At 51.9% G+C, this 22,532-nt stretch overlaps 1 protein-coding gene across 2 annotated transcripts in view; it reads left to right on the top strand.

Moving 5' to 3' along the window:
* Window positions 1-22,126, top strand: part of BCL7A (BAF chromatin remodeling complex subunit BCL7A) — a 29,843-nt gene extending 7,717 nt beyond the window's left edge. The window contains exons 3-6 of one of the 2 annotated variants that reach the window (XM_019467558.2): window positions 3,123-3,219; window positions 8,877-9,044; window positions 16,013-16,197; window positions 20,236-22,126. In XM_019467558.2, the coding sequence (XP_019323103.1) occupies window positions 3,123-3,219; window positions 8,877-9,044; window positions 16,013-16,197; window positions 20,236-20,307 (522 nt within the window). In that variant the 3' untranslated portion in view covers window positions 20,308-22,126. The remainder of the gene's footprint in view (window positions 1-3,122; window positions 3,220-8,876; window positions 9,045-16,012; window positions 16,198-20,235) is intronic. The other variant, XM_019467559.2, reaches the window with a different exon arrangement.
* Window positions 22,127-22,532: the final 406 nt, after the last annotated feature.

Below are 22,532 nucleotides of genomic sequence, written 5' to 3'. Positions count from 1 at the left end.
TGCCACTGCCCACCAGTGTGCAACCTGGGGCCAAGGCCACCTGGGAGGTACAAGGACCCAGCTTCGGGCTAGAAAGGATGCTGCACCTGTGTGCTCCTCACTCACGGTCCAGCCCAGAGTTTGGCCGTCACATAGGTGGGGAGTGTCCCCCACAAGTCATCTCTTCTGGACCGAGGGCTCCACAGTTTGCCGGTGGGAACGTGCCTTAGTGCCCTGGGCACCACGGTTTGGAGATGGCATATCCACAGACAAGCAGGCCTTGTCCCATCGTCGTAGCACCGCTGTTTCTGAGCACCTGACCACCTGCCAGGCATTGCCTCGTATTTCTCGTGCCAGTTCTGTGGAGTTGCTGTCTTTATCCCTTTTGTACAAGTAAGGACACAGCCTCAGAGAGGTGAAGCCACTTTCCCAGAATCACACAGCAAGCGTCAGAGCTGTGTGACACCAAAGCACATGCTCTCTTTGCTGTCGGAGAGCCTTCTGGTGGTTGGAGCTGCTGGTGAGCCCGAGTGAGAGGGTTTGGTACGTGGGAACACAGCCACTCTTGGGGGTGCTTGTGGGGGGGGGGGGGGGGGGCTGGCTCCAACCACTAGAGGGAGCCCCTGCGGCTGTGCCTCATCTCACCCAGGGACTGCTGACAGTGTTGCCACATCACAGACAGTGTTTCAGCTTCATGGCTCCCGGTCCAGTTAGACCCCAGATCAGCTACTCTTATTTCCGGTCAACATCCAGAATGACCCCACCTACAGCCCTTGGCATGGACCGTTCCTCCCGCTTGGAACGCCTTCCCTATTTGCGCACACAGTCTTCTCCTGCAGGAAGATGGCCCACAGTAGGCTGCATGGCCCCCTTTGCTTCTGGGGTGACGTGGTCGTGATTGGTGGGTTCCTAGGGGGCCCTAAAGGCAGAGCTGAGCCTCCCTCCCCCATCTTCAGTGACCTGTTTTGGGTCTTCAGACAGGGCTGAGGCTCCATTCTTGACCCTGTGATCACCTGCTCACCTCCGGGTAGGTTGGTGCTGGGCCGAGAACGCCGGTGTTTGTCACCCTTTCTGGTTCTGGCCTGGGCTCATGGAGCCACCAGGGTCGCCTTCCCCAGAGGCCCTGAGACCTAGCCCATTGTGGCCTTTGGTGCTGGCTGTCCTGGAGGAGAGAGCAGGGTGCAGCCAGCTCCTCGAAGGCAGCTCCTGGCTCTGGCCCACGTCTGTGCCTTGCACATCATTAGGTGTTTTATATAAACGCTGGTTGCATTTGAGAAGACATGGTCCCTGCTCTCAAGGAATTTATAATCTCGTTGGGAAAGATAATTATAGAATAGCATGAAACAGACATCAGGGAAGTGCCAAAATGGATAGTGATCAAGGAGAAAGTATAATATATGGGCTGTCGGGAAGGACAGGGCAGCTCCGGGCTGGGCAGAGAGGTTTGGGACAGGCTACCCTCGATTAACCTGTGATGTCAGACAGGTGACCCCAACTTGCTGGGCCCGAGTTCCCTTTTTTGTGCAGTGGGGCAGCAATATCTAGCTCCTGAGGCTTCTGCAACAGTGTAAAAGCAATACATCAAACCGAGAGAACTTAACCCAGCCAGCACGGCTGTGCAGACAGAGCTCGAACAATGCTAATTTGCTATTGTCTCTGAGCCATGATGTACAGTATGTTTCCCCTACCCCCTTTCTCTCCAGGGCGATGGGTCCCACACCTGGCTGAGTATCTGATCCCTTGGGAATCTTGAAGAAATGCAGGATCCTGGGCCCCACCCCAGATAGCTGAATCGGAATCTCTGGTGGTTGTGGCCAGAAACCTGTATGGTGGAGGGTTCGCTTTCTATTTTTTTAAACACCCAATTGCGACATGGTTGCCCCCCCCCTTTTTTTTTTACTTCAGAACTCTTGAAAGTTGTTTTCTTTTAAGTAGGGAAACCATTTTACAAAGTTCAAGTATTACTTTAAAAATGCTTTTTAAACGAAGACCATTCATATGCCATAAAACTCACTCTTCTAAGATATGCGAGTCAGTGTTACTATATATCCATGTAGCATCGCTGCTGTAAATCCAAAAACAAAACTCACACCTGTTAGCAGTCACTCCTGTCCCCCCCCCCGCCCAAGGTCCTGGAGTCCACCAATCTACTTTCTATCCATAGGTATGCATGTTCCTCAAATGCTACCTTTCCCAAATACATACATATCTTTTCGTAAATCTGCTTCCCATCCCTGCGCAGGTCCCCCCACACCCAGCTCCTTTCCTTGGAAGTGACCAGCGTTGTTTATCCTTCCAGAGAGAGTGCACGCAAACACACGTGTGGACACATGTTCGTGTGTCCTTTCCATTACTAGTCGTCTCTTCCCACGTTCTGGAACCTTCCTTGTATACATCTTGAAGGTACTGAGATACTCCAATATGCTGATATTTTTGTAGATCATTCCACGTCAGTACACAAAGAACTGCCTTATTCTCTGTAAATGTTGCATTACATTACATTGAAAGAATATGCCATAATATAATGAGTGTCTTACCACTGGACACAGGTCATTTCTAACAGGAATCTGTTCCATCTGTAAAGAAAAACAACAACAATAGCAAACACCAAAACAGAACTGCACACAGAACGCATCCTCTTCTCCCTCCTTCCTCTCTGGGATTTCCCTCCTCACCTGGCCTTCCAATGTGGTTCTGGGAGTCAGCTGACTATTCGAGAAAGGCAGCCCCGGGGCCTGCAGATAGTGAAAGCGTGTGACCTGTGTCTTCTCCATCCCTCACCTGGCATCACTGTACCTGCTCTGGGCGGGGTGACTCTGGCCTTTTCCCCAGATGTTCTCCTGGCAAGTGGAGGAAATTCCCATAAGCCAGGGTGTTTGCATGCCTGCCGGTGCTGACCCCACAAACAAGGCAGGTTTTTTTTTTTTATTCCCAGCCTCCCAGTCCAGCCCCAGAATCCTCCCTTCTGCAGGTGAGGCCTCTAATGGGACATGTTCAAATGCAGGCCAAGGAGAGCCCTCCAGAGGCTTGCAGGCTCCAGGATGAACCAGCTGAATAAAATATTCATATCACCCCCCAGGGGGCTTGCTCACGCATGCACACACAATGTGGTGACTTGGTTTCTGCTCCATTTTCTCCTCTAGAAGAACAAGAACAAGAAAAAGGGCAAAGATGAGAAGTGTGGCTCAGAGGTGACCACTCCGGAGAACAGCTCCTCCCCAGGGATGATGGACATGCACGGTGAGCTCCCCTGCCAGGCGCTGGGCTGTGGCAGAGCACTGAGGTTTTGTTCTCAACAGCAGGTTTGTTCACATTCCAGGCAAGGTAGGAGGGTTGGGCAGTGCGAGGAGGCCTCTATGTGCCCGGGAGAAGGCTCCGTGGAGGAGAAGAAACTTCTGTTCCCAGCACAGCAAGCCAAGAAACATACAACAAGCCAGAGACCTCCTCACCCAGGGACACAGACCTCACAGGAGATGACCTCTCAGCCCTGTGTGCTCAGACACTTTTTTGGGGGTACTTTTTCCCCTCCTAGGCCTGACATACCATAAAAATGACTGTATTTTCCATTTCCTATTTTGCTTTGGCTGTTGGGAAACTGGAAACTGGATTTTTGACATCATGTTATCACTCTGGGTCCCGGGGACCTGCCTTCCACATTGATATCCTCCTAACTTCCTTTGCTGTCTTATTTCACAAATGACACCCAACCAGTTGTCTGATTGAATCCAGGCTGGAGACCTGCTTTAGCCAGTCTGCACTTGTTTTGACTTTTTTTTTTAAATGTTTGTTTGTTTGTTTATTTATTTATTTTTAACGTTTATTTATTTTTGAGACAGAGAGAGACAGAGTGTGAACAGGGGAGGGGCAGAGAGAGAGGGAGACACAGAATCTGAAACAGGCTCCAGGCTCTGAGCTGTCAGCACAGAGCCTGACGCGGGGCTCGAACTCACAGACCGTGAGATCATGACCTGAGCCGAAGTCGGCCGCTTAACCGACTGAGCCACCCAGGCGCCCCTAAATGTTTGTTTATTTTTGAGAGAGAGACAGAGCATGAGCACGGGAGGGGCAGAGAGAGAGAGGGAAACAGAATCTGAAGCAGGCTCCAGGCTCCGAGCTGTCAGCACAGAGCCCGACGCAGGGCTCGAACCGATGGACCGCGAGATCATGACCTGAGCCGAAGTCAGATACCCAACCGACTGAGCCACCCAGGTGCCCCCTGTTTTACCTTTTTAACTGAAAGGAAAGGCACAGATCATAAGTGTATGGCTCCACGATGTGTATACAGACTACATCCATCTGTGTAACCAGCCCAGATCAAGCCCAGAACATCCCTCAGTCCCCCCGCTGTCCCTTCTTGATTGTCCCCACCCCTCCAAGGAAAACCACTGCCTGATTTCTGACCTTAGAGATTCAAACATGAAATGTCCGAAAAATTGAGTTTCTGTTATTTATAAGTCAGGAAACCTGCATTTCTGCTATCCCGTGAGAAGCCAGACCCAGAAACCCTAGCAGTGTGCTCCCCCGAGGTGGCAGCAGCTGTTTCTTTGGGAGGCCACCTGCCTGGCTGGCCAGTGGAAGAGCTTGTACCACTTGCCTTTTCCCATCTCTCCCTCTTTTTTTTTTTTTTTTAAGTTTTTACTTATTCATTTTGAGAGAGAGAGTGTGTGTGTGTGTGTGTGTGCACGTGCGTGTGCACATGCATGCTTGTCTGCATGAGCCGGGGAGGGGCAGAGAGAGGGAGACAGAATCCCAAGCAGGCTCCACACTGTCAGCACAGAACCCAACAAAGGGCCCAAACTCATGAACTGCAAGATCGTGACCTGAGCTGAAACCAAGAGTTGGACGTTTCACCAGACTGAGCCACCCAGGCACCCCTTTCCCACCTCTCGATCCCAATATCAGTGTCTTTGTCTTTTTGACTACCCAAGCCTTTTGTACACCAACGTGGCATTAGATAAATAAGTAAATCAACACGGAATATTGGTTTGATCGAGTTGCTACTCCTCTGGCTCCAGGGCCGTTTTGCTCCAGGGAAAGAATGCCATTGAACTTCCCCATTTTCCCAAACTGACCGACCAGTCTGGAAAACACAGTCACAAGCTCCGAGGGCAGGGAGTCTTGCTTGTTGCTGAACTGGGTTCAGAAAAGCACAGAAGGGTTTTGCTGACGGCTGTGTGTCAAGAAAGCCCCTTACTGGCTATGCAATTATAGTTGAATCCTTTCCTTTTCACAATTAGGTATTTGAGCTGGGACGTAACCTGTCTCCCTGACACTGGTTAGGTCCCCACTCTCTAGGGATTGAGAACGAACACACACACACACACACACACACACACACACACACCCTTCAACCTGGTTCACAGGTGAGAGCCTTTTACAGCAGAGGACAAGATCCCACCTGGGTTCCCATCTGAGTCCCTGGGATCTCTTCGTAGCTTGTGAACCTGGGCTAGATCCTGAACACATAACCTTTCAGGTCTGTTTTCAGTCCATCCAATAGGAATGGTAACACCTCCTTCATAAGGTCAATAAGGTCATTGTAAGTATTCTATAAGATAATCCCTTAAAAGCCTTGGCATGTCCGTAGCTGACATTTAAGGACCTGTCACAATGTGCCAAGCATCTTGCTAAGCCTATTTCGTGCCTTACCTCATTTCATCCTGCAAACAAGCCCCATTGTGCCGATAAGGAAACGAAGGCTTGGACAGGTGATGCAGCTCACCCAGGGTTGGGAAGGTCATAAATGCCAGTGCTGGCCTATGAGGTCCTTTGGAGGCAGAATCCAAGTGGATGGACACCAGCCCGGGCTTACTCTCCAGAAAAATCCGGACTGTTGAGTAAGCATCCCTGATGGAAGGAGCCTCGCTCACCTTCTTGGCATCCCTTCCGTTTTAGTACGTGTGCAGCCAACACCAAGTCCAGCCGCGGGACGTGTATGTGTACAAAGGCAAGGAAGCATGTGTACCTGGACAGGATGATCTGGAAGGTTCCAGGTGGGGGCAGTGGCCACCTGCAGCCACCTGTTTAGTGTCAAAGATCCTACCAGTGTTGAGTGTCAGCGTCGTGCAGTTCCTAGGTGACCAGGCTAGGCTCGGGCAACTAACTAGTTAAACATTTGTGCTTGTTGTCATTCTTACCACGACTTCATGCTGGGACCCGTGGGTCGGGCCTTTGCCTTCTGTGCCTCTTGAGACACGGGCACACATAGCTTGGCATAGGAGGTTTAGATGTTCTTGAAAGGTAAATCAGGAGAGTGTACTTTTTTTTTTTTAAGCCCCAGAATTCGCAAGAGAATACTTCTCTGTAACAAGGACACTTAGAATCAGATGAGGGGAGCCCGGTGCCCGTCGGTGAAGCGTCTGACTCCTGATCTCAGCTCAGGTCATGATTTCATAGTTCGTGAGTTCGAGCCCCCATGTTGGGCTCTGCACTGACAGCACGGAGCCTGCTTGGAGTTTCTCTCTCCTTCTCTCTCTACCCCTACCCCACTGGTGCTTGCTCTCTTTCTCTCCCTCTCTCAATATAAAGAAATAAAAACGAAATAAATAAAAAATAGATTAAAAGAAAAAAAAAGAGTCAGATGCACTTTACCTGGCTGGGACTGTGTAACTGCTTCGTCAGCAGGTTGAGTTTAGAGCGGGGCAGACCAGCCTCATGAAGGGGCTCTGCCCGTCAGAGCCTCAGTTTCCCCCTCTATAAGTGAAGGAGGTAACAGCTCCTACCTGGCAGGTTGTCGGGAGGATAGGCGACGTGACTGTAGATGTTTTTGCCCAGCGCCTACACGTGGTGGGTGCCCAGGATGTGCCCAAATAACTGTTCCTTTTTCTTTGATGAAAAATTTCATAGCAGAGAAGAGTAGGAGGAATCGTGTGATGAACGTCATTCACCTGCCATCTAGGTTTTCCCTTACATGCTATGTTTGCCTCATCCGTTTCTTTAATGTGTAAGGTTTTGGTTTTTTTTTTTTTAATATTTATCTATTTTTTTTGGGGCGCCTGGGTGGCGCAGTCGGTTAAGCGTCCGACTTCAGCCAGGTCACGATCTCGCGGTCCGTGAGTTCGAGCCCCGCGTCAGGCTCTGGGCTGATGGCTCGGAGCCTGGAGCCTGTTTCCGATTCTGTGTCTCCCTCTCTCTCTGTCCCTCCCCCGTTCATGCTCTGTCTCTCTCTGTCCCAAAAATAAATAAAAAATAAAAAAAAAAATTTATCTATTTTTGAGAGAGAGAGTGTGAACCACGTAGGGTCAGAGAGAGAGGGAGACACAGAATCTGAAACAGGCTCCAGGCTCTGAGCTATCAGCACAGGGCCCGACGCGGGGCTCGAACTCATGAACTGTGAGATCATGACCTGAGCCAAAGTCGGACGCTTAACCGACTGAGCCACCCAGGCGCCCCTAACGTGTTAAGTTTTTTTAACTGAAATGTAATCTACATATAAAAATTGCACAGCTCTTGAGTGTTAAGTTCAGGGAATTCTGACAATCGTAGGCAACCTGTACTGAAGCCTTTTAAAATCAGTTTCCCCACCTTGTGTCTGAAGTACATGGCTGAACCCGTCACTAATAAATGGCATTTCTATACACCCGGTGTGCTGTGTTTACTCCTAACAAAAGTAACAGTAGTATCTTCTAAACTCCAGACTATATTCAAATATTCAGATTCCCCAGTTGTTCCAAAATGTCCCTTACAAGCTGGCACGTTCAAAACAGAATCTAATTTTCACGTGTCCTATTTAGTTGTTACATCTCATAAATTTTTTTTAACGTTTATTCATTTGTTTTTAAAAGTTTTTTTTGATGTTTATTTTTGAGAGAAAGACGGAGCACGAGATGGGGAGGGGCAGAAAGAGAGACACAGAATCCAACGCAGGCACCAGGCTCCAAGCTGTCAGCACAGAGCCCGACCTGGGGCTCCCACTCACCAACCGTGAGATCATGACCTGAGCCAAAGTCCGATGCTTAACTGACTGAGCCACCCAGGCACTCCAGTTGTTAAGCCTCTAAACTTTCTTTCTTTTTTTTTTTTAAGTGTTTATTTATTGATTTTGAGAGAGAAAAAGCACGAGCAGGGGAGGGGCAGGGAGATAGGGAGAGAGAGAATCCTAAGCAGGCTCCGTGCCGTCAGAGTGGGGCTTCATCTTATGAACTGTGAGATCATGACCTGAGCCCAGGTCAAGAGTCGACTTCACTGAGCCACCCAGGGGCCCCTCTTAAATTTCTTTTCATAATCTTCCTAACTTCTCTCTCTCCTCTCTCTCTCTCTCTCTCTCTCTCTCTCTCTCTCCCTCTCTCTCTCCCTCTCCCTCCCTCCCTCCCTCCCTCCCTCCCTCCCTCCCTTTCTCTCTCTGTCTCTTTTTTAATCAATGGTTTTGACTTGAGCCTGGTCTGACTGTCCTGTAGAATAGCCTGCTTTCTGCTAACATGTTCCTCTCCCCCTTTTACTTTGTATCAAGTGGAAGTTGGTCTAAACACTTGATTAGATCAACAGAACATTTTTTTTTTTGGCAGTGTTGCCTCACACACGAACCATGCTTCAGCCTTTGTCTTGCTACAGAGCCAAGTGCACAAGTCTGGCTTCTTCAACCCAGAATGGGGTCTTAAATGTCCCTCAAAGACTTAAAATGTGTGAGGCCGCTGTCTGCAGCTGGCTGCCCCCAAACACGGGCCCCAGCCCGCAGGGGAAGTTCAGGCAGGCTCCTAGAAGCCTTGTCCTCTTAGGACATGTGGGACGGCTCTGGGTGGGTCATCTCAGAGGTCTTGAGGGCGGGGCAAGTGCCTCCTTCCCTGGGAGAGCGTCCGGTGGGGCTGCAGGCATTGAGACCTGGGGAGGCTGAGCCCCCAACCCACCTTTCCCCAGCAGCTGCGGGATCTCACCCTGTGGTTCTGTTCCCCCCTGTGCAGATGATAACAGCAACCAGAGCTCCATAGCAGATGCCTCCCCCATCAAACAGGAGAACAGCAGTAACTCAAGCCCTGCTCCCGAGCCCACCTCGGCTGTGCCCGGCGAAGGCACTGACACCAAGGCAGATGAGACCCAGGCAGATGGGAAGGAGCTCCCTGGGGCCGAAGGTATGTGCCCTTGGGGCCTGGGATCAGAGGGGCCTGTCTTCAGCCAGCCTTCCTGTAGTTCGCTGATGGTCTCTAGGAGGCCCTGCCACGTGCCCGCCCCTAGAAGGTCACGGCAGAAGTAGAAGCAGGGTAACGCCTAGACTAGCTCATATTCTTGTGGGGCAATTTAAAAATGCGGCAGTCTAGTTTTTAGAAGATAGGAGCTGTGGAAAACTATAAGAAAGGGAAATGGAGAGTCTTGATGAATTATGGGGAGTGTTTCAATTTTAAATAGGGTGACCAGGGAAGGTCTCACTGAGAAGGTGACATTAGAGCAAATTTGGCTAAAATTAGGTAAGGGAGCAAACCATGTGGGTAAGTGGAAGAAAAGAACTCTGGGCAGGAGGGAATGGGCAGTGCAAAGGCCCTGAGGCAGGAGTGTGCTCAGTGGCCGGGGAAGTGCGGATGAGGGGTTTACGAAGTGAGATGAGAGAGGAGGCAGGACCTCGAGTAAGGGGGTCTCGTAGGCCACTCAACAGACCTGGCTTCCGTGCCAAGTGAGGCAGGAGCCACTGGGATTGAGCACTGTGGGCTAGAGGGTCACTTTGGTTAACTGTGATCGAGCACAGATGGTAGGGCTACTGCGGTCATCCAGATGGAAGAGGGTGGCAAGAAGCAGTCTTGTCATAGAGGACGTGTATGTACTCGAATCTGTGTATGTCGGTTTATTTTTGTCTATTTTGAGATCTCTCGACTCTTGAAAATTTTCAAACATCGAGAAAAATGAATAGCGTACTCTCCCATGTATGTCAGCTGAATTCGGCAATTCTTAACTGGTTTTGCTTTGTCTATAAATATTTTGGGGGGGAGCCATTTGAAAGTCGTTACAGATCTTACGGCATTCCGTCCCTGAACACTTCACGCATCTCTCAAAAATAAGAATCTTTTCTTCCCTCATCACAGGTACCATCATCGCACCTAAGACAGGTCCGTAGGTTTTGATTGTCTGATAACTGAGGTATATTTTGAAGGTCCAAGGCGGGAGTACCTGGGCGGAGCGGGGACCGGAGGGTGACCCCCAGCACCTGGGGGGATGGCCTTGCCAGCATCCATGAAGGGCCAGCTGCGGCTGGAGCCCCCGCACACGGCTGAGCTTTCCTGACAGGGAGGGCGGCCGGCCTGGAGTCCAGGCTTCTCTGTGCTTGGGGAGGGAGTGGGGCTTCTCAGGAGGAAGGCCTCTCGGGGCCATGGAGGCAATTCGAACCCCATTCCCTTTGACACACTTTCCCACACCCACCCTGTGTGAGGCTTGGCGCCACTCACAGCTAAGCCCTGCTTCCTGTCCCACAAGCACTCAGAGGGAAGCAGGGGAGACAGACACCAAAACTGAGACTGAGACCCCCTCCCCCACCCACCCAGAGGTCAGAGACAGACTAGACCCAGCGTGTGGTGTGTGGGTGTGGTCATGGGCCTGGTGGTATTTTTATTTTTAATTTGAATTTGATGTCAAAATTTTATCTCAAACATACTCTATTTTTTTACATTTTTAATGTTTATTTTTGAGAGAAAGAGAGGGAGACAGAGAGCAGGCAAGGAAGGGGCAGAGAATCCAGAGGGAGACACAGAATCCAAAGCAGGCTCCTGGTTTGAACTGTCAGCACAGAGCCCAGTGCAGGGCTTGAACCCATGAACCGCGAGATCATGACCTGAGCCTAAGCCAGTTGCTTAACCAACTGAGCCATGCAGGTGCCTCCATATTCTACTTTTTTTAAATGTCTATTTGTTTTTGAGAGAGAGACACACACACACACACATACACAGAGTGCGAGCAGGGGAGGGTCAGAGAGAGAGGGATGCACAGAATCTGAAACAGGCTCCAGGCTCTGAGCTGTCAGCACAGCTGACGTGGGGCTCCAACTCACGAACCATGAGATCATGACCTGAGCCGAAGTCGACACTTAACTGGTTAGCCATCCAGGCACCTGATGTCAAAAATTTAACCTTAAAACAATTTTGCTTAAAATGAGATTGATTTCCACCTCTTGAAAAATCAGAAGATCTGGCAATACTGGGTCTGCTTTTCTGTGGAGCAGCAGCTGGTTAAACAGATGTGGCTGCCCTTCCAGGGAGGGCGAGCGGACCCACCCTTGCCAGTTACCACACTCCCCACCACTCCCTAATGTCTCCCTGACACTGAGGCCCAAGAGTAGTAGCCCGTGTCACTCCACGATCACTGTTACTTTTCTTATTGCACATTTAAAGGAAAAACTAAGTTGCTTTTTGAACCGATTTCACTATCAAAAGTAGAAAAGTAAAAATCTGAGAGGTTGGGCGAATATATGTTTCTTAGAGGAACAGAAGAGCATTCCTTTAGATTTTTTTTTTATTTGTGTCTGAACCGAACAGCTTCTCTGACTCATTCATGGCACTGCCTGGCCCTTAAGGGGGCTTTTGAGTTCATGGCCCCTGCTGTGCTAGACGGTAAGAAAAGGGAGCCTAAGGAGTTCAGGAAAGGCTTCCTGGAGGAGGTGCTCCCTGAGTGAGGCTTGAAGGATGAGCGGGAATGGGGGGGAATGAACAGTGCCAGCAGGAGAGGCCGAGGGGCAGTGCCTGGGGATGGGTTGGGGAAGGGGCAGGCCAGCCAGGCGTGAGGAAGGTGCTCACGTGCCAGGTAGGCCCGTGGGCAGGGTAGGGTGGGGTGCAGGTAACTGAGTGAAACAGTTCAGTGTTAGGACACAGATTGGACAGCCCCGCACCTGGAGCCTTTGGCGTTCTCCTCGTCAGGGAGGACCCCTGTTGAGCCTGTGTTGTGGCCCTCCGAGATAAACAGTCTGTGCACCTAGAAGAATCTATATGAGATTACAACCTCCCTTTTTTAAGAATACTTCCCTTAACAATCACCATGGAGATTGTTCCATGTCAGCACGTACAGGTTTGTCTTGTTCTCTTTGCCAGCTTCATATGCAGAGGTGTGCGTGTGTCCTAATTCATTTAAATAGTCCCCGTGTCGATGGTCATTTGGGTGGTTTTGGGTGGGGGTGGGGGGCGATGTGTTGTGTTTTCCGTACACGGTCCTGCGTGGGGTCTTGTCCACACATCTTTGCGTCTGTGCTCAGGTGTGACGGAGCTGAAGGATCGCGGGCTGTGTGTTCAGTCAGAGGTGCGGGCATTTAAAATTTGGCCGGATCCCACCGTTTCCTCCAGAGAGGCGGTGGCTGGGCAGGGTTTCTCAGCCTCGGCACTGGTGGCACTCGGGGCCAGACGAGTCTTCGCTGTGGGGCCGTTCTGCGTGTGGCGGGATGTTGAGGAGCATCCCTGGCTTTCCCTCACCCCTGGTTGTGACACCAAAGATGTTTCCAGACCCTGCCAAACGCCCCCCCTCGCGTGAGGGGCAAAATCATCTTCAGTCGAGAGCCACCGTCGTAGGAAGCTTGACGCGGGCCTTTCGGGCGGGCGTCCCCTTGTCCCTACAGAGGCCCCCAGTGCCTTCCTGGGCTCCCTGTGGCTCTGCGGGCAGAGGGCGGTGGAACCAGGGGGCCGGGCCCGGGGACGGGACGCGCTGGTCACAGCTGGGCTGACGTGAGACCAGTAAAACTTGCCTCCCCCGTCAGGTCCCCGCAAGGAACGGGGCAGGAAGGGAAGCAAAGGGTCGGAGCCCGCCGTGTAGGAGGGGCCTGGTGAGCGAGGGGAGGTGATGCCCACGTGCGCCCCGTCCTGCCTGCTTTCTCCCGCGTTCCTCCCACGTCTGGGATCCGCAGCTCCTTTCCCTGAAGGCCGGTTAAAGCTCTACTTCAGGAATCGCTTCTTGGGCTGTTGCTTCCACGGTTGCCACATTTTGGTGACTATTACCACTACCCACCCCTCCCCCCACTACCACCAAAAGCCTTCCTGGTCCCGGAAACTACACCAGGGTCCTCTTCTGGCGACCCCGGGCCACTGGGCACGCACGGTTGCGCATCATCGCCCGGGGCGGTGGGGGGCGGGGGGGCGCCACAGCTGGGGGAGCCCCCATGGGAAAGGCCTGGAGGCCTCCCAGGTGGGTGCACGCTGCCTGCAGGACAGGGCAGGTTGGTCGCCAGCTGTTGACCTTGCTTTGAACTTGTTTACTGCTGAGTGAGCTCAGGGAATGACATAATGTCCAAACTCACTGGACTAAATTTAGGCCCTAGGAAAATAATTTCCCCTGGGTGAGTTCCAGCACCAGCGCTGCACCGAGCCCTAGAGTGCTCCGCGAGCTCTCAGGCCGGGCAGGGGCTCAGCATGACTGGGTGACTGGCCATGATTTCTGAACCTCCTTGTCCGGTCTGCAGGCTAGAGGACAATAACAATTGATGGTATTTGCTAAAGCAAACACGTATTATGAAACAGAATATATAACATCAGCAGAGACCTTTTTTCCTTTTTTAAAAAATGGAGATAAAATTCAACTCTGACCAGTTCCAAACATTTCTGTCACCCCAGAAGGAAACTCTGTGCCCATAAACTCACTTCCCCTTCCACCTGGCCCTAACCCATGGCAACTACCAATCTGCTTTCTTTTTCTTTTCCTTTCTTGTCTTTCTTTCTTGTCTTTCTTTCTTGTCTGTCTTCCTTCCTTCCTTCCTTCCTTCCTTCCTTTCTTTTTCTCTTCTTCTCTTCTTCTTTTTTTGAGAGAAAGAGACAGATAGAACTCCAGTGGGGGAGAGGGACAGAGGGGGAGAGAGAGAGTGAGAATCCCAAGCAGGTTCCATGCTCAGCACGGAGCCCAACATGGGGCTCGATCCCATGACCCTGGGATCATGACCTGAGCCAAAATCAAGAGTCAGATGTTCAACCAACTGAGCCACCCAGGTGCCCCTGTCAATCTGCTTGCTTGCTTTTCTTTTTCTTGCTTTCTTTCTTGTCATTTATTTACTTACTTATTTTGATAGAGTGAGTGAGCGTGAGCAGGGGAGGGGCAGAAAGAGAGGGAGACTGAGAATCCCATCTCTGCACCATCAGCACAGAGCCTGACATGGGGCTCAAACCCACAAACCGTGAGAAATCAAGAGTCGGATGCTCAGCCAACCGAGCCACCCAGGTGCCCCAATCGGTAAATATTTTTTTAAAGAAGAGTAGAGCGAAATATCAAAGAACTGTCAGGTTTATGGGGACTCTGGGTCTGTGCTCTAGCTAATCCCTCAGTTACACCCCACCTCCCCCCGGGTTATTCCGCTACTTGAGCACTTTCTCTGTCATTCCATTTAGTCCTCACAGTGACTCGACAGGGTGGCTCTTGCCAACCGTGCTTTTTATGGGGCCCAGAGGAATCAAGTGGCAGAGGCGCTGTTGGAACTTAGGCCTTATCTGTCCACGCTGTGTCCTCCCACACACCAGTTTGTAGGCAGCACGCAGCCCTGGAGAAGTGGGCCCCTGAGCCTCCCTGTGGCCCCGGCCAGGCGGCTGGTGTCCCAGTGCTGACCTCGAGGTATCAGGGCCGCTGGCTTGGGGAGTAAGAGAACGTGTGAACAACGGCTCACCCGGGATGGACGTGCCGGGAGGTCAGCCTCCTGGGGAAGAAGGTCTTAGGCCTCCTTCCGGCCCCAGCCCCAGCCCTCTGCTCCCCTGTGGCTTCAGGCCACGGAGAGCTGCTGACTTTGCTCCACGTCTCCATATTGCCTGGCTCGCTTTAAAACCGAGGCCTAGGGGCGCCTGGGTAGCTCAGTAGGTTAAGCGTCCGACTCTTGGTTTCGGCTCAGGTCATGATCTCACGGTGTGTGAGTTCGAGCCCCACATCGGGCTCTGTACTGACAATGCGGAGTCTGCTTGGGATTCTCTCTCTCCCTCTCTTTCTGCCCCTTGCTTTCTCTGTCTCTCCCAAAATAAACTTAAAAAAAAAAAACAACAACAACAAAAAACTTAAGCCTGGATTTTTTTCTTTTCTGCCTCAGAAACCCCAGAAAAGCAAGCATTCTTGAGTGTTCTAGTGCACTTTAGAAAAATCAGGGTGACATATGTTGTTGGGGCCTTGAGTGCAAGCAGAACGGGGCCCTGGGCAGGATGTTGCTGTTCCCCCCCGTGAGCTCGGCTGCTCGGCACCCAAAATAAGCTTCAGGTACAAACACTGCTGTCTCTTCTTCCACAGCCGCACTGCCACATGCAGCCAGCTACGGCTGAAGGAACGTGGCAGGGAGGGTGGGGAGCAGGGAGACTGATGCATAAGAAATAGCCCAAATAATTGGCAAAACAGGATCTATAAATCAGTGATGGCTTGGGAGAAGCTGTGCGGCCATTTTGTGCACTCTTGTATTTAGGGAATTTTTCAAGATGTGAAAATTTTCTCTAAAATTCTGTGTGATCTCTATTTGGGGAGAGCAGAGAATTATATGCATGTAGGGGGAAAACATCTGGAGAGATGAAAATAAATCCTCTGAAATGTTAGGAAATAAATCCTCTGAAATGTTAGTGGGTTGGTAGTTGTGGGTGGTGTGAGATAATCACTGATTTTAACTCTATTTTTTTTTTTTTTTTTTTCTGTATTTGCCGTTTCTCGCAATGATCAGTCCTTGCTCTTACGGTCAGGAAAACACCCATGTTATTAAGAGAAATGTCTGCAAAGACAGTTACCTTCCTTGGGCTCCCCAGGTGGAGAACGCAGGCTCTGTAACGCAGGAGGGAGGAGTCAGCAGCCATGACGGTTGCAGCGCATTGTGCCCACCAGAGGGCGCCAGGTGCACACGGCACAAAGCCTGTAGCATCCCTAAGATGTCCTCTCTGGGCACGCGGCAGGTGGTGGGAGTGCAGGCGAGGGTTGGAGGCCCCCCGGGGCCAGCCTGTGGCCTCGCAGGTTAAAACCACCTCACAAAAAAACTAAGAGGTTTCCCAGCCCCCCTCCCCCACAGCTCACTGCAGCACCGACAGACCGCCTGGCCACAAAACTACCCTGTTCCAGGTATTTTTAGTAATTGGTCCATCTGGCTCCGCATCTCACGTGTCTGAAAACAGCTTCTGTCATTTTGCTTTTCCCTCAGATGCTTCCGACGAGCAGAATTCACAGTCCTCAATGGAAAACTCGATGAACAGTTCAGAGAAAGTAGAACGGCAGCCATCTGGAGACGCGGGTCTAGCTGCAGAGGCGTCCGCAATCTCTCAGGTACCTCGATCGAGGCCTCAGAGGGGCAGCCAGATCGGCCGGGAGCCCGTTGGGGTGTCGGGGGTACGTTGAAAGGCGTTTTTGTTATTTTGGTTTTTTGTTTTCTCCTTGGAAGGTCGGAACTTTCCTGTATTCATTGAGCAGGATTCGTGAGCATCCTGTGATCCGCCCTGGGCACCCTGGGTGTCTTGCAGAAAGAGACACGTGGGCCCAGTCCTCGGGGAACAGGGCGTAGAAGGAGGAAGCATCCTATAACCCAGCCTTAGCCTTATCACTTTGTTTACTCGGGTCCACAAAGGCCCTGCCTGCTCTCGTGACCCGAAGTTAGCTTCCTTGAGAGCTGGGACCATAAGTCTGCAGAATCCTAAATGCCAGATGAATCATCCTTTAGCATTTTGCAACTGACCACACCCCTCCCCCACCTTGCTTGGACCCCGATCTGGGTCATCGCCGTTGGTGCGCATCTGGTGTGAATCAGACAGTGCAGAAGCAGGTGGCCGGTGGACAGGAGCAAACATCCTGGGTTCAAATCCGCCAACTGCTTCACTTAGCATAACTGAGCCTCATTGTCTGCAGCTGCCAAAATGGAGTCACGGGACTGTCTTGGGACCAGGGCGCGGATGAGATGATTGAATGTGGGTTAACACACTCATTGTGACACTGGACACAGGAATGCCTCAGAAGCCACCGTTGTGCTTTTTCACCGTCAGCCCACTGTGCTCACCTAAGATGAGCTGGGGACTCAGGGGTGTCAAAACGCCAACGAATAAAACTATTTTCCAGGACCTTGGGAGATACTGACAAGGAGCAGTAGCCAAAAGACTGGAAGAGGCAGGGTGTGCGGGACATGGGCTGCACTTAGCACAGCCTTAAGCGAGGCTGTCCCCCCAAGAGGAAGTGCCCCTTTGGATCTGCAGCCCCCTCCTCCTACAGAATACTCCTCCAGAGTATTCTGCCCAGAAACAGAGGGAGTGTTGATAGAAGATGTGTTTGCAGTGGCAGGAAATCAGCCACAACCTAAGTTTGTCAGAGGGGACTGGTTAAATTAATCCTGGGGTCACGGATAGAACAGACTGGTACATAGCTGTTAAAAAGAGTGTGGCTGGGGCGCCTGGGTGGCTCAGTCGGTTAGACGTCCGACTTCAGCCCAGGTCACGATCTCGTGGTTCGTGAGTTCGAGCCCCGCGTCGGGCTCTGGGCTGATGGCTCAGAGCCTGGAGCCTGTTTCGGATTCTGCGTCTCCCTCTCTCTCTGCCCCTCCCCTGTTCATGCTCTGTCTCTCTCTGTCTCAAAAATAAATAAACGTTAAAAAAAAAAAATTTAAAAAAAAAAAAGAGTGTGGTTGACCCAGGTACAGACCATCAATAAAGAAGTACCCTCACAACATGAAATGAGAAAAGCAAGACACAGAACCTCAGGCATAGCATGAGCCCATTTGATTAAAAATAAAAATCAAAGCCCCGTGTACAGTTTGTAAAACCAGGATGTCAGCTGGGATCTCCTGGCCTCCTGAACTCAGTGGAGGAAAGACCAGCTTGAAACTTTGATCCATACCCTGGGGGGCATCTCGTGCTCCCCTCCCCTGCAGATGTCTGAATGGTACAGGGGTCTCCTGTTCTAACATGCCCCCCCCCACCTCCACTCCCATTTCCAGGGGACCCAGACCTGAAACGAGGCCTCGTCTGCTGTTACGCACACACAGACAGACGCTCGCTCACAGAGCTCCGAGGCTTGTGAGCAAGGTGCAGAATGCATCACAGCTAAGCAAAACAACTTGACGTTGAAATGTGGCCATTCCTGTGTCAAAAACAAAAACAAACAAACAAAAAACCCTCCCTTCCTCCCCCATGAGGAAGACTTACTCGGCTCTTCTGCCGGCTCAACTGTCCTGAATTCGTGGCTCCTCTTTCACTCCCTCCCTCTTCCCTCTCTCCTTCTCTCCTGTGCCCTGTACACCAGCTCACCTCCCTCCAGGCTCCCCTCCCAAACTCACATGCTGCCCCCGCACCCAGGTGCTCTGCAGAACCAAAGACCTTCTCCCGAGCGGGACCCACCATCCTCGGAAGGCACAGTACCTGCTTTCTGCTGTTCTGTCTTTATCGGGCTTTTATCGCTTTCATAATGAGAACAAGGGAGAACACAGATGGAGGGGTTCTTTCTGCCTCCCTGCGACACCTGCTGTCAGGGTCTGCCACACGAAACTCACACCCACAGTCCCCTGGCTGGCTCAGTCGGTCGAGTGTCCGACTTCGGCTCAGGTCATGATCTCGCAGTTTACAAGTTTGAGCCCCACATTGGGCTCTGTGCTGTCAGCATGGAACCTGCTTTGGATCCTCTGTCCCCCTCTCTCTGCCCCTCCCCTGCTTGTGCTCTCTTTCTCTCTCAAAAAGAAATACTAAAAAAAAAAAAAAAAAAGATGGGGTGCCTGGGTGGCTCAATCATTTAAGTGTCCAGCTTGGCTCAGGTCATGATCTCACGGTTCATGGGTTCCAGCCCCACATCAGATTCTGTGCTGACCGCTCAGAGCCTGGAGCCTGCTTCGGATTCAGTGTCTCCCTCTCTCTCTGCCCCTCCCCTGCTCATGCTCTGTCCCTCTCAAAAATAATCAAACATTAAAAAAAATTTTTTTTAAAGAAACTCATACACAGCCTGCATCAAGGTCTAGGACCTCTATGGAACGTTTGTTGGGCACCTGCTGTGGGCCAGGCTCTCGACCAGATACTAGAGACCCAGGGTGAACCAGAGACGGGGTCCCTCCTGCCCTCTTGGGGCTCACGATGGGGTCGGGGAGGAAGACGCAGCCGGAATACAGCAGGCACAGGAGGAATACAAGGTCCCAACACGTGCTTCAGGAGAACCAGAACAAGGAGGCCTGACAGTGGAGGGTTCTTCGGGCTGGTATAGGCAGAGAAAGGGGCTTTGAGCGGGAATTTGAAGGATGGGAAAATAGGGCAGGCTTTCTGGGCAGAGAAACCAAAGGTGCCTGGGCCTGGAGACAGGAACGAGCCTGAGGAACAAAAAGGGGGCCAGGGGAGCCGGGGCCTAGCAGACAAGGAAGAGCAAGGCGAGGCGAGGCACAGAGGTAGGCCTGGGCTGGCCGCTGGGCCCTCTCAGCCTGGTAAGGAGTTGGGATTTTGCTCTGAAGTCAGTGGGAAAGCGTCGGCAGGTTTTATGTTCTGTGTGTGATTTCTATTTTGGGATTGGTTAGACGTTGGCAAAGGCTGCACAGGGAGATCTCGGAACAGGATGCTGCTTTCTCTGGGCAGGTGATGGTGGTGAGGACAATGGATGGGGCAGCAGGCAGCGGGGAGAGGTGGGCAGGCCCAGGGGTATTTGGAGATGGAGTTGGTGATACTTGCTAGTACGTGGGGGGGTGTGGGCACAGGGCGAGCAAACGAGGCCTCCTGGCTACCGTCAGCTTTATCCCGGGCAGGTGTGGTATCCTGGACGGACACGGGGGTGCAGTCGAGGCGGATAAGGTCAACAGCTGGTCTCGGGTGATGGGCCAGGTTGGCGATGCCTGAATGGGAAAGTCAGGGTGGGAGAATGAGTGCTGAACCTTTTTTGGGTCATGGGATCTAGGAGTTCGGTCACAGCTATGGGCCTTTTCCCCCAGAAAAACACACAAGTGCATTCAACAAACGCCGAGTGTGTACCCAGGCCAGGCACCTGTGCGGAGCTCTGGAGGAGCCATTGTCCATACGGCAAGGTTGGACCAGGCCTTCTTCGAGCTTGGAGAGGTGCCCTTGGGACTTGTGTACAAATGATTACCGTAGCGATTAATTACAGATTGGAGGGCTGATAATGGGGAAACCCTCCCCCGGCCTGTGTGGTGAAGGGGACAGAGAAGCTTTAGAGGCCCAGGGGGCAGTGTGGTAACGGTCGTGGGTGACGGTATGCTTGAAGACCCACAGGGAAGCCACCGTGGCAGGGACGGGGGACCCAGGTGACGCGGGGCTTGGTGAGCACAGGGCCAGAACCTCAGACTGGAACCACAGGGGGTGGGCCTCAGTTTCCTCCTGGGCTGACCTTCTACCTCACGGCTGGCCCGAAACTGCCCCCCTGGCTGTTAACCTCTGTTCTCCCTTCTTCTTCCCCAAGGATTTGGAAGGAGTCCCACCCTCTAAGAAGCTGAAACTGGAGGCCTCGCAACAGAACTCTGAAGAGATGTAGACACTACGTTCAGTCCTGCTGTCCACGTTCCACGGGAGAGCCATCTGCAGGCTGAATTCTAGAACAACTTCCCCCGAGCGATTCCTCTCGGGTGCAGACAGAACTACTAACTTTCCAAGTTTACCAAGTGCAAATCCAAGAAAACCCAGAACAGCGTAACTTCTCAGACACTGAAGAACTTTCTGCTGTGAAGCAAAACACTTGAGTCTCGAAGGGACCGTCCTTGGGAAGGCGGAGTCGACAGCACTCAGGAGTGTCTGCACACTGTCTCTGAAGCCAAGATCACATTTGTGTTGCTGCTGTATTGTTTCGTTCCCCTCTCCGCCACCCCCCACTTCTCTATTTAACGATATAAGCTATATTTGAGGGTGGTGCCGATCAGGAAATCGGTTTTCGTCGGGGCATTTCACTGTTCAGCCGATTCCTTCCGCTTTCTTTTTTTGTGCCTTGTGCCCTTGAGGTGACCTCTGGCATGTTTTCCCGGTTGTTTTGCATCTCCCTTTGCAAAGTGCCCTCGGTTTTGTCCAGGCAGCCGGTGCCACCGTCCTCAACATCTCTCCCCTCCCTGACCCGGGACTTCAGCTGGAGCGGAGCAGGCAGGGAGGAGGGGAAACTGAGGCCTCGGAAGAGCAGGACCTCCTTGGCCACCTGATTTGCAGGTGCGGAGGGAGGGCGTGGAGCACGCCCTGGGCCCCGGGGCCTGGGTCCAAGGTCCGAGGAGTCTCGATGTCGTCGGGGCACTGTCCCCGAGGGCGGGCCACTGGATGTGCTCTCACTTCCTCGGGGCATCTGAGGCCGGTGTTTCCAAGCCCACCGTGGCCCAGACGGATACACGGAACCCTTAGATTGTTCTGGCACTTCCACCCTCTATCCCCACCATACCGCTTTCTCCCACACCTCCGAAGACGAAATGGCTTCTGTGGCTGACTGCAGGATTGTCTCCTTAGGACGATGAAAGGGCTGAGGAGGCTGGGAGCAGATGGCAAGAATAGCTGGTGCTGAACTTTCTCTCCTAGCGTGTTGCCTGGATTTCAAATCCACAGTAACCTGCTGCCCTCCGCCTCCCCGGCTCCTCTGGGCTCTCCCCCCACGCCCCCCAGGGGGGGAGGGGAGATGGCAAAGCGTTCCTGACTCTTCAGAGCCAACAACAGTCCATCGCCTCTCGCTCCCAGGATGCGCTGATGGTCCCCACTGGGGAGCAGACCCTGATGATTGGGCCTCAAAGGCCAGAAACAAGGCACTGGGGAGCAGAAAGCTCTACACTCCTCCAGAAAGGGGTGATTGAGCCCCCATCCCCTGGCCTCCGTCCTGTGCCTGTGCCGGGACAGCTTCCTCTCACTCAAACGGCGATGCCCCCCGTGGACAAACCGCCTGATCGTTTGGTTCTGAGGCCTGGTTTGCTCTTAATTCCTAGATGGACTCCTCGGACCTTAACCCTTTTCCTGAGCTTTCTTTACTGCACTGGAGTTCAACTTCCTTTGAGTTGTGTGAGGGGGTGGGAGGGTTGAGGGGGGGTTATTTTGTTGTTGTTTTGTGGTTTTTTTGTTTTCGTTTTTGTTTTGCTGATTGGTGCATATATTCAGGTACCACCTTTGACGTGTGGATCTCTCTCCTGACCACCGTGGGAAGTGTCTGCCAGATTCCAGTTTCTAAGTTTCTGAGGGTGAGGCTCTTACTTTTTTTTTAAGGGAGCCAATCTATTTCCTGCACTTCAAGAAGAATCAAAATGTTCCTGAATTTCAAATACCTCATGCAAAAATGTCTCCTGAAATAAGGGAAAAAACAAAACAAAACAAAACAAAAAAAAAAACACAACAAACTTTGAGAATCTTAATGTTGAAGTTCGCAATGCCGAAAGGTTTCTGTCTTAAAAAAAAAAAAAATCCTTATCAATTTTGCCCCTCAGGCAGTCAGTTCTGTGGAGAACTGTGTTCTGCGTTACCTCTCAGCATCTCTCAAGGCGGCTTTACCTCCAGATCCTCTAGAGCTAGAGTAACTTAACTTTTTTTCTTTGCGGCAAAACTCCCATTCTGATGAAAGGTGAATTTGGAGATTTATCTCCTTTCTTTTTTGGGAAATGAGAGGTTAGGAGCAAGACAGCCGAAGGAGACCCACACACGCATCCACAGGAACGGCAAGTCGGCCGGGGTCCCCTGGGCGCCTTCCGGTTGCGGTGCCCTCTCTGGACGGGCAAGGGGAGTCAACGCGGTTGAGGACGAAGACCA

Source organism: Panthera pardus, unplaced genomic scaffold (assembly GCF_024362965.1).
Source record: "Panthera pardus isolate Hobbes unplaced genomic scaffold, ASM2436296v1 HiC_scaffold_15, whole genome shotgun sequence".
NCBI lineage: Eukaryota > Metazoa > Chordata > Mammalia > Carnivora > Felidae > Panthera > Panthera pardus.
This window is presented reverse-complemented; position numbering and strand designations above follow the sequence as displayed.